Source organism: Diprion similis, chromosome 6, assembly GCF_021155765.1.
Source record: "Diprion similis isolate iyDipSimi1 chromosome 6, iyDipSimi1.1, whole genome shotgun sequence".
Lineage (NCBI taxonomy): Eukaryota > Metazoa > Arthropoda > Insecta > Hymenoptera > Diprionidae > Diprion > Diprion similis.
The window spans coordinates 17,204,011-17,216,543 of record NC_060110.1 but is presented as its reverse complement, the minus strand read 5'-3'; the positions used below and the strand labels follow the sequence as shown (position 1 = coordinate 17,216,543).

Genomic DNA, 12,533 nt, shown 5'->3' with positions numbered 1-12,533 from the left:
TGATCAATATGCAATCAATCGAGTCACAGTGTTACTTTCGTATTTACCCACATAAAATATTTTTGAGCCAGAAGCTTGGCTAAAGTCGAACAAAAGCGTCTATGGAATGGGATGCTTGTTGAAGTAAAAAGACGTTTGCAGAAATGCCCAAACATCACGAATATTGAAAAATTTCATAGACCATAGAGTAACCGGAAATTGGATTGGACTGAAAAATTTCGTTGCTTGAAAAGAATACGGCGGGAATGAATAACGATGCGGTAATAATTTTTAACAGACTTAATTCTTACCTTCGACGTGTAGTTCCACAGTTTGTCAGCAAATTGGGTCCTCGTGGAGTTCAGCGTCTTCTGACAGTTTTCCTTTTCGATGTAGTAAAACATGGCGGCACCGGCTATGGCGTAACCGACGACGAGACAGACGATACCGACATTGCTGAACAAAAACGCGATGAAATTTCTCGTCCAATCGGCGAGACGTTCGGCCCAAGGTTTTTTTCTCCGTCTTCTATAACTTCCGCGCCAACGCCGCGAGGCTTGTCGTTCCATAATTGATAACTCGTCGTTGAAACGATCGATGTCAGAGCATCCTGACTACGTTTTCGTGAACGATTGTAAATGCGTTGACACGCATGACGTCCGGCGTTCGGTGGAATCTACAGGAATTCCGAATCCTGACGACGTCCTTTCAACACGACTGTGATCTTCTTCATCTCCATAGGGGATAATTCCATACCAGCTATTGTCTGGAAATAGACAATAATGTTCAAGGTAAAGTCCACAATGGCTGATTGAAAGCTTGAATAATACACGATCTCTGTACCACGCCGAGATACCGACTCGTCTGTTTACAGGAGGTCACCGTCCATATTGTGTTTGAAATAATAAATTGCTTAGCGAAAATATTTCCTCTTGAGAATGGGAATCGGCTTTGAACATAGGCTGATAGAAGGTAAACACGACGTCATCGTTTCCTCGTCCCGACGTTCAGACCTTCAGCTTAGCTATGATTTGTATACGAACTCGAGAAGATTACGTAAACAAATTTCACCCGCAACGAAGTAGAAAAATAGTTATCTACCTAAAATTTGCCGAAGGGTTTGCTCCGCGAATAGTCGGGGAAGGAAGAAGAGCAAGGAAAGTACAGTCAGAGTCAGGAGCGTGAATAACGGCGCTGATAAAGTGAGAATGTTGAAAAAAGCTCGGGGGTGAAAAATCGGCGGGGTTTAATTGGTGCTCGAGCATGACCCAAGCTTCGCCGGCATATCGAATGGATTTCTCTCCAACTTAATTCTATCGACGAAACGGCGAATCGAGTGCGATGTGTCCGTAGCAAATTACCTGTGGGATCCTTACAGATGCTGGAAGGATATCGGCAGAATTGTGGGCGGCATTATCGACGTGATCGCAATTACCGGAACCTCTCCTAAAATCTTACGGCGTCGCGTCGGTGCGACAATCCGAAGAAAAAACGGCGTAAACTTTCCGCCCGAACTGACAACAGTAATCAATTCAGCGGATATAATTATTCCATCGAACAAGTCGCTCCGGGTGAGGAGTGCGGAAAATGGGGTGCAACAGGCAATCCGTTTTCAAACCGGACGATACGGTCTGTTATTGATCTGTGTGTTTTTGTCAGCCCGGAATTCCCGCCTCCGTTACAACCCCCTGAGCTACTGATCGCTGGCTCACCTTTTCCACCACCCTGCGGGTTGTATTCTCCCCCGTAAGACCACCGATTCGAACTATCACCTTTCCGACTGACCCAACTGACCTACGCGACTTCTCTCGTTAGTGGACTCCGGCTATTTCACTGTATTTACTGTCTAGGTGCGGGGACCTTGAAGGCAGTAGTCTCAGATCTTAATGAATTTTTTTTTAATATTTTTTTTTCATAGTAAAAATTGTTTAATGATTTCTTTTTTTTTTTTTTTACTCACAACAGAGTAAGTTATAAAGTAACACGGAATAAAATTTTGTTTGTTTTTTATGGTAAATCTCGCTGGTGAGGCAGCCTGAAGTCACCCGTATTTATCAATCAATTTATGTATTTTTTAATTATCTATCAAAAGTCAATTTTGAAGCAATAGAGAAAAATGGAGATTATTAAAAAGTACACTTGTAACTATCGCCTGAAACAGAATTATCCAAATTCTATAGAAAACAAGGAAATTAGTAAGGATTTATATTGAAAAAAGAGGTAAAAAATTTCAAAAGTCTGCCATTTTGTTAGTAAAAATCATTACCATAAGCGGATGAAAACAAGACAAAAAATCGCATCGATGGCTCGAAAATCGGGCGAAACAAAGACAACTAAATAGGTAATTACTAGCAATAATTAAAATTGAACAAGGTCCACGGTGATAATTTGCGTTTCGGAAAGCAGTTCGACCCGTTTTGCATTGCACACGCATTACCTCTACATTTGGCGAAAGTATTAGCCACAGTCCTCGTTAAAGACAAACGTTGCAAGTGCATTTAAATAGCAGCAGCACGCGCGGCGCTGCATGCAGGCGGGTAATGAATTTATTAAAACACAAAATGAGTTGAGCGAAAAGTCCGCGAAACTCCGAACGACGAGTTGACGCAATTAAAAGTCGCGCACTTCGTGTTTTCACCGTAAATTTTCCGCAGCTCAGCTAGCTGTGTACATTATCCGCTCAATTTTCCGCTCGCCCACTCCCCCCCCCCCCCCCCCCAGCTTTCTCTCCTCATGCATTATACCCGCTACGCATAGTCCGTTCCGTCTATTTCTTCCGCGGAATGCTGCAGCCTTCTCAAAGCTGTCGGAATTGCAGGCTCCCTGCTGCCATGGAATGGGGATAATACTAACAAGTATAACCACCGTCGCGGAACCGGACTTTGGTCGTCGTACGTCGTACATAAAGCATTTAGTTGGACGTTCAAGATGAACAACTTCCCCTGCTGACTACACTGGAATTTCTTTTCATTCTTCCGCCGATTCTTGCAGTGGGTACTTCTTGTCGGAGGGGGGTTGAGAAACCCCTTCTGCCCACGGTTCTCTGCTCAAAATATCTCTCCGTGGCCCCAAAAGTTCTTCGGGATTTTCTTGGTTTTCTTTGTTTTTTTTTTTTTCTTTTTCTTATTTTGCTATTTCTCCACTAAATTTTGGGACAATGCCGAAGCAACCGAATATTTTTCTATATCTACCTACCTATTCGCGAATTCGAGTCTTTCAGGATTATGTCTAAACTAAGTCAGGGAAAAGGGAAAGAAAATGAAACTGTAACTTGATATTTGTCCGAGTCGTAAGAAATAAAATTAGGTACTCGTCAAAATGACGGTCACAATTTTTCCGTCAATGATAAATGACTGTTGTACAAGTTTTATTTTAAACCTATATACTCTGTGTACACATAAGCAGAAAGTAAAAAATATAAGCAAACAAATTCCCTGACACCTGGATGAAAAATATTTTTTTTAAATGTCCAGTTAAATTAAACTTTACGAGACGTAGATATATACCTATAATGCTTCGGTATGGAGTCACAGACCGCAGCAAAACGAGGCGAGTTCGTCGTCGACGGGGTAAAATACTCTGGCATATGGCACCTGCCGCGTGCGAATCTCCCTCTGTTTTGTATCACACCGAGTAAAATTATCGTCAATTAGTCATTCGGTTAGACGTACTATATTTTTTCCGCACTGTGCCAGCGGCTAAAATTTTACGCCACGTAACCGCAGTGCCTTGGCGTTACATATATGTGGAAATGTACGCCGGATACTCGATTTTCTAGAAGCGTGATCATCATGGTCGGAGTGTGTATAAAATTTCACAGCGCACGTGACCCGCAGACGGTTGAAAAAATTCAATTTCATTTCATAGAGAAGAGCGATTATTTCTGATCTTGCTCCTCGACTCATTTTCGTAGCGCGTGTATAAAAAAAGCTCCTTCGTCTGGGGGTTAAAAGTATAACGTAAAAACTTGCGCAATGTATGTACATTTTTTCGCAATATTGAAGCTTTTCTTTAACGGTGGAAGCAAATGTTTTTGTCTATTATACCACGAGCATAATTTTCCGCAGACCCGATGGGGCGGAAAATTCGATAATTCACAGCAGCGGAGCTTGTTCAGACTAAAATGTAAAGTGTAGCGATGTGTTATCGGATTAGTTGTATAGTTACCAGGATTTATCTCAGGTTTTTCAGTCTCTCTTTCGTTTCAACCTCGTCTCATGGTGCCCAATGAAATTTGAAGACGAGCTTAATAACCGAGCTGAAGAAAGCTGAACTCGGTTTAGAGAAGGAATTAAGCTCCCGGAGAAAGAAAAGATTCCGTTTCAATGAAAAACTGCAGTTGATCAATGGGATAAAGAATTGTCGAGCGATTTTCGTAGTTAGTCTTAAGTCTCATGGGAGGCCCTAATTATCTTTCCTTTGTGCCGTAATCACCGCGTGTAGAAAATGATAAAACGAGGGAAGAGTGGCTCCGATGCAAGACCGATAATCGGCGGCTTGCTCGACTAATCAAAGTTTTTTCGGCGAAAAAAATCACGAAACAATCGGCTGACGGATCGTTATGTGAGAATTAGAAGTCTACACGCGGGCTTCAAGTGAATTATTCTAGTTAATAAGAAAGCAAAGGATCACTTTCTTCTCTTTTTCTTCTCACTGGATTCGCGAATTTTTTTTCCCTCCTTTCTTTCTTTCTTTCTTACTTTTTTCCTTTCTATTTCTCGACACGTATACTGCAAGTGAAAATGATACCTTGCCACTATTTTCACGTAATATCAATCCTTCTGAGGTCAATTACTGTATTATACTGTTCTGGTCATCGATAGTTTGACCACGTAGAGTCCTTTCAGTCCGCAAAAAGTCGTCCCCAGATGTGGACGCGACTGCGCATTTCGATGATCGAGCTTTCTAGCCGTCTACAGACGCAAAAAAATTTATTGCGCTTTCGAATTCGATTGACTTTATCCCACCACAGACTGTTCATTTTTTTAAAACAAGCTGGATGGAAAACTTGCCTGCCAGAATATAAATATTTTAAGTACATTTGCAGGTGAAAATCGAAGTTAAATATATTATTCTGAGTTCGGATCGCAAACTAGACGATTATTACGGCAGATTTTTTTGTTTAGAATCATTTCAGAGATTGGTTTGTCAAATATCAATATACTTATTGTGAATTGGTAAATTTTTATAGTTGTGAGCTACGAACATCTCGTTGAAAATAAAAATATATAAAATACTGAAGTTATAAAAGAATCTTAGATATGGAGACTAAGTATTGCTTTATTCCGAAGATTACCTTGAAAAAAATTGGCTGAAAAAGAATCTTTTTCTTATCAGCAGTCAATCGAATACTGTTATTTGTAGAACGTGATCGATATCAGTGGAATCTTATAAAAGTGAATATTGAACGATACCAAGACGGTAAAGAAATCTGTTCCAATAAATTTGTAGAAAATGGTCTTCTGAATAAAATAAGTCGTCTTAGAATGAAACCGAACATTAATTTACTGTATTTTTGACAATTTTGAAGCGATCGTTCAAGACGAAGCATCTATTCTATTTTTGTATTTTTAAAGAGGTTTTCACAGCTTTCAAGTGTGATGATTTAATAAATCGTAATAATTAATACGTATAAGGTATCGCGAAGTGTTCGTGAGTATCGAGAAGGGTGATTGAAATTTAAGAATGATCCGCAAAAGTACGCCCGAGCTTATTTCACGGTGCGTGCTCGGCAGACCTGAAATTACTTTTCGCACACCCTCTGGAGCTCCGCGAGTGTCTTATTTGCATGGAAATCCGAGGCGATTGGCGTCTCAACTTTCTGTCGCGTCGAGTCTCGTCGGGGCAATCGAGCGGATTAAATAATTTCACGTAGTCATATCCTCAGGTGCGGCGTATACAATTGGCTTCAATTTCGCCGAATGCCGAGCTCGGGAAGTTTTAAGGGTAATTACCTTTATAATACGGCAACCCCGAGGAGCCACTTTAGTTGCGTTACAACGCCGTCTCGAGTCACGTTGTCAAGACGTAACGCACGCTACTCGACAAATAACAACGTCATTAATATACCGTTTCTTCGTAATACACGCTCAACTACCCAAACCCGGTTTTCATAATTTAACATGAGGGTAAAAAAATGTGAGGCACTTTTTTGTATTTTTGAATTTTGAGCATTATCAATATTATCGTCATTGTCATTATTACATACATATGTTAAAGAAGAAAAGTTTATCGGTTAAACTGGAAGCCACCTGAGATTCGTTGAATTTCTCGTATAATGTATCTGATATTCTTATTAAGTCAGAGAGCTTCTGCAGATCTCACAAATTTTTTATTATAATAAATATAATAATAGTGTACTGATATTCAGGGAAATGAATCACGTGATGTTAGACGGTAACATTATGTGTTTCTAATTTTCCACGAAAGTTGGTACGCGAGCTTTTTGCGATCAGTTTGTGTTCTCGTGTATTAGTAATCCGAATTGTGAGTTGAGTTAATTTGCGAACAGTGAAGACTCACCTTACTTTCAACGTCTGATAAAAAAAAAATCATAACTTTAACAATATTTAATCTGAATTGTACCTAGTGATAAAATATTCCAAAGTAAAAATAAAATAACGGTACAAAATCGTCGTGATGGTTGAAAAAAGTTGGAAAAGTTTTTACGCGATGATCATAGACGTTAGAATTGGCGACATGCACCGATAAGCACACGCGATATTTATTTGAAAGAAATAAGTGTCTTATATTTAATACAAAGTATAATAAAAATATAAGGAGGCGAATATCATCGGCTGGAAATCAGGATTAAGCGAATTGCAAGTTTTCAAACAAATCCAATTACTGCAAGAGCAGCAAAACTCGAGGCAACACTCGTGTGTCTTGTAATAACGAGCTTTTTTCCAGCAATTCCTCGCCCTCCGGCATCTTGGAATTTTCTATTCCGTCGTGAGATTTATCATTCTCTCAAGCTGTATAGAGCCTCGTGCAGTTTTGTACTTTTACGCGGCTTGAGGAAAGGCGTCGCAACCCCGCAGCCGTAAATATAATTCCAGAAAGGTTAATGCGACAGAAAATCCTTTTACCGGGGGTCGACGGATTAACGGTTCTCTCCTTCGTTAACGTTCCTAACGATTTTTGAACTTTGTTTCTCGGTTACGAATGCCGCCGCAGATCGCTTTTCGCGCCAGTTTATACTCACCGACGTCTTTCTCTTTCTCTTTCTCTCTCTTTTCGGCTCCTCGTCTCCGCAGTTAAACACTCCGACCCACTTTTGCACCCGCAATCCTTAAAGGGCAAACTTTGGTAGAAATAAGCCGTAAAAAGTAAAGCCGTAAAGGGCGATGGACATGGACAGGCGTTAAAAGTATACAGATATAAACCGGCACTGTCAAAATCACCTACATAAATGTTTCGTTGTTTTTGTCTTTTTCTGCTGGAACAAGGACTAGACTTTGCTTTTTACTCAACTAACAATTCTCCTGTAAAAAGATCGGCTCCGGTTCACAATTTTCCACAGTTAAAGATTAAAAAAATTCTGATTTTGCTATTTTTGTGGTTCTGACGTAGATAAGGACTGTTATTGTTTTTGAAGTTCATTTAACAATCTATGCGATGGTATCCATGCAATATCATACTTGCGATTATTAAGAAAAATTCTGCGAGAAAACTGTACAAAATCCTATACTCTGGCGATATATTTTCACAGCAAAAACTGATGCTTACACTTGTTCCAACAATAAAAAAAAAAATAAAAAATTCAATCCGAATAACGCATCATCACATCTTTCAGGTTTCCAAAATTTTATACAGTCATTTGCTGTCATTTTATCGACGAAACAGCCGTCCATTTTCATCGATTATAAGCGAGTCGTGGGGGATGATCAGACGTTATGGGTGGAGGAGGATAAAAATCTGTGGAAGCGAGATAAACGTGAATGAAAGAAAAAAAGGGCTCTCCTTGGACACTAAGTCTCGATGACTTATAGCGTGGCTTTGCCGCAATATGCCTTGATAAGCTTTCCTGCGTTCAGCTTACTAATGCGCTTTCTCAAAGGATCGCCATCCTGCATAGGCTTTGGATTCCTTTGAGGTTCTTATACTTCAAGTCTCGCGATTGTTTGAATAATACGAATGCCCGCAACGTGCAATTTACGACTGCTATGATCGTCGTGAGGAAAAATGGAATTCACTTGATTGAATCGAGCAGAATGACACATACAAATTCTAGATCGAATCGATGCAGAAAATTGCAAAACGTTATTTTACTCTGACGATATAACATTCGGGATCTAGTTACGGTGGTAAAATACAGCGTTGATTGTACAAGACGCGTGGATAATATCACGTGATATAAATAACCGCAAGTGATTGACCAGCTAGAGTGTAATTTAGAGGCGATAATTATTCCAGCTGGGGATCGCGGAAGAGATTTGGCAGAATCTTGGCGTTGGTTCAATTCCAAAGTTTACGTATTTCCTGTCTGTAGTTTCGGGGCGGTGAAACCGAGAAGAAAAGGAGCTATAAGGATCGGAAAACCGGGACGATCGGTGTGCGAAAAAGTTGCCAAGCCATGCGGAGATAACGCGAATATATATACGCGCAGTTTCTTATCTCGCATGTATAAATAAAGGCAAATAATATGCAATACTGCAGGAAGGATGCAGGAAGTTTTCCAAGCCGTGCATTAAAGTGTGCGAAACAAATTTCACCCACCATTAATACGGATCAAAATCTTCGCCCAAAAACATCCCGCTGGGCTCTTCTCCGAACCTGTCTGCTGCAATATTTTACCAAAACGATTTTTCGCTCCCTTATATATTTCATAGCAGCTCTAATACGAGCGTAAAAATTCCGCGAGATACACACTTTGCTTTTGACTATAATTTCAAAGCCAGTCCAGACCGCCGGATGGGCTTCTGCCTTCGGGACACGGTGGATATTGAATTATTCGCTTTCGGGGCTTCCTCAAGAATTCTCCTTCGAGTAAGTATTTGCAATAAAGCGCGAGATTATCGTTTAAGAGAGTGATTTCTTCTCGTAAGAACGACACTCAAATTCCTTATCAGACTTTCTGAAATTCCAAGAATGTCGCATATGGAAGTATAAAAATGCAGAGAGACTTCCGCGTTACAGATTCACGTAACGTGACTTTTTCGCGTTACCTGCACCGGAATCGAAGTGATGTCAATGAGAAGAAACGCGAGTTCCAACGATTCTACTCGACAGATTTTTCCCAAACACAGTGAGGCTGTTTTACGTGTTTGAAATTTATCATCAGATGCGTAAATATGGAATTGTACCACCATGAATACCAAGACGATGCCGCGATGCTAACCTCGCGACGTCTGAATAAAAGATACCTAGGCAGCAGGTGGACAATTCGAGTTTCGACTATACGGCCAAAGGCCATGGCGTTACATTATACCTTGCAGCTCGCATTCGCTCGAGAGGAAATCTCACGCCAGAAGACACGATCCAGACAACCGTAGACGATGCATAAAGCTCGGAATGAACCCCGATCGTCTCTCTCAAGGTAGGTTGCAAATTCCGATTCTGAGGAATACTGAAGCGAAAATGAGGGAAATTGATACTTTTAATCGCGATGCGGTAGCAATTTTTCAGCTTTCAATAGCCTCGTCTAGTATATAATTAGAAAATTTATCATATCAGATTTTCGGGTGACTTTCTTTTAAACTTTTTACATTCGCGAAGTCGTCTAAGCTGCTCTTTAAGCGATCCGACATCTTTTACCCAACTTAATTATTTCCGTGGCAAGATATATAAACCCACTGCGGAATCACCGGAGAAGTGGGCTTGCGATGAAAGTTTGTTTATGTGCAACAGACTCGCGGATAATTACTTTTCGAGTTACTTTTCAAAGATTTAAGGAGTAGCTAGTGTAATCGTGAGAAAGTTTTAGGTGCGAGGGAACAACTGGGCAATCTATAGATCTATGGGACCAGAGGAGGTAAATTATTCGTTCGAAAAATCGGGCTGCCTTCTAGATTTTTGAATTATTCTATCGTAGGAATTCGTTTCACCGTCACAAAAATTCGATATTGGAGTAAATTAATCAATCTTAGGAATCCCTAAAATCTTGCTGGCAGGGTGAAGCGATTTCTTGTTTGGTCTACTTTTTGACTTCATGTTTCTCTGTTTTCAGAGAAAAATGGAAGTACTTAAATAATAAAATTCCGAAAAAAAATAAAAATCATGTTATCCTGAAAGTGGATGAACAGATTCGAATTAAAATTTGTACTGTGAGGTTTTTTGGGTCGCTCGTAACGAATCTGAGGTCAGATTTGCGAAATCTGAAATGGCGAATCGAATATGGTAGAAAAAAAAATTACAAGCACTCAGATTTTATTAGAAATTTGTAGGCCGAGTTTTTTTTTTTTTTCTGGTCACCGATAACGACTCGAAGCTAAGACTTCCAAATTTGTAATGGCAGATGTATTACGGTGGTTCGTAATAACAAAAAGTTTTCATATTTTCATTTGATATGGTACCTGAGGGCTTTTGAATCGATAATCGAATCTGAATATGTGGTTCGAAATTCGAATTGAATAATGTTTTTTTTTCTATGAATTTGGAACCTGCAGCGTGAAATCGGCAAGTTCGAAGGGTGACTCATGGTCAGCCTTAAGCCGCTTGTTTTAATTAATCAAACTAGGGTGAATAAACGAAATTGAATTTGATCGCTTCTGAACACCATTTTTATACCTAGTCTGCAACATAATAAATCATTAAACACATTCGGCATCTTCGTTGGTTCAACTCGTTTAGTCACGTGAAGATGCAAAAAAAAGCAAGATCTGTAAAGGAATAGATTTGAAAAAAAGGGCAAAGAAAGAGAAAAAGTAAGGACGCCACTATCGTGACTTCTGTGACTGCAGAAAGGGTTGAGCACGTTATACATATCCGAAACACACCCTGAGATAAAATTCAACATATGAGGATTGAGCATGAATTTTGACAATTTCGAAGGCAGCCGGCAAGCACGTGTTTTCCGATTCCACCTCGCCCTCCTCCCCCAGCGAATCCCTCGAGCAGAGCCGTAGATCTGAATGAGTTACTCGGGCGGGGATGTCGAGCGATAAATGTCAAGACGTCTAAATTCTGCAAGACGTGGAAATCGACCAGCTACCGTTGCTCGTAACCGCAAGTATAATAATAATCTACTAGCAGCTCAATGTTTACTGCTCAATCTTGCGCCGTGACACGCCATTGACAACGCCCGCTCTATTTAGAGAATTATCTCAACGTCTTCACCGATATATATATGTATGTATAATGTATATATATATCGAGGTTTCGGGTCCGCTCTAAGCCAACGAGCCTATCTCCTTCACCAATAATCAAATTCAATTTAATGCTTTTACTTTGATCGTACAGACGTGGGCGAAACTTCGAAAAGATGAGCTTAATTTATACCCGTCTCAACGATTACTCGATGTCCGATGCAGAAGGAGAGCGAGAGAGTTTTGAAGCCCTTTTCTTTTGGCAATTGCTCATAGCTGCAATTGGAAAAATTTATAATTTCAACGAGAAGAATTGTGTTTACCATAAGTAAATTTTAAGAATAATCTTGTCTTGGAACGATTGAAAGAAGTTTCTCGAATTACCTTGCACGTGACTAAAAAACGATTTAGTCCCTAATTTTGTGTAAAATCTTGCTTTTACGGTAAAATCATCTTCTAAAGATCGTAACATTCTTTCTTTTATTTGAAAGAAAAAAACTCACTTGAAATATAATTCAACGAATGTGTTAAATTTTCGACGATTTTTAAATCGGATTTGACGATGATAAAAACCTTTCACAATCCTCAGTCTCGGCTTAAAATCGCGCGTGCTTAATACGATCAAATGTTTAATAAGCTTGGTGGCAATCTAAAGGCAAGAGGATCGTCGATTCAGGATCTTCTGTATCACAGGGAGGCTGACAGATCGAGATCAGACTGCAGAGCAGGTCTGCGTCGGGACTCTCGGGACTTTATCTCGTTTATCAGACCTGATCGAACCGATGCTGAGAATTCAAATCAGTCCCACCTACATCGTATTACTCGGTCTTTCAGTTCTAGACTCACTCTCAAATCGTCCTTGTGTTTTTCATTCGATTTTGACGCTTCAAATTCGAAGCTTCTCCTTTTCGTTTCGCGAAAATTGATGTAGCAAAGCATCGAAAACACCACGTGTGCAGGCAAATCAGGGGTTGTGCTTTCGTACTTTACTTTTTCACCAGCTTCCTTCAATTTATTGCCACTTCCAAGCCATTGATTAAACAACATGGCCCCATATTGGTGCGTAGCCATTTTCAATTTCCGTTCCCGACGAGGGTCGAGGACCTTAGTTTTATTTTTTCTCTCTCTCTCTTTTTTTGCAGAACTTCACTACCCCGAGTTATTACGACACCAGTGTTTCACCCCTGGTTTCTGGACGAAAGAAAACTGCCGTAAACGTTCCGAAGTTATTTATTGACGGGGGCAAAACTGGGAAGTTTTTAAGGCAAATTACTAATTGAGGCTAATTGGTACGTATAATATTAAGTT

General features: G+C 40.0%; 1 protein-coding gene across 1 annotated transcript in view; it reads right to left on the bottom strand.

Annotated features, from left to right (window-relative positions):
• LOC124407711 (two pore potassium channel protein sup-9) overlaps window positions 1-599 on the bottom strand; it is a 155,222-nt gene extending 154,623 nt beyond the window's left edge. The window contains exon 1 of the mRNA XM_046884133.1: window positions 291-599. Within this exon, the coding sequence (XP_046740089.1) occupies window positions 291-548 (258 nt within the window). The 5' untranslated portion in view covers window positions 549-599. The remainder of the gene's footprint in view (window positions 1-290) is intronic.
• Window positions 600-12,533: the final 11,934 nt, after the last annotated feature.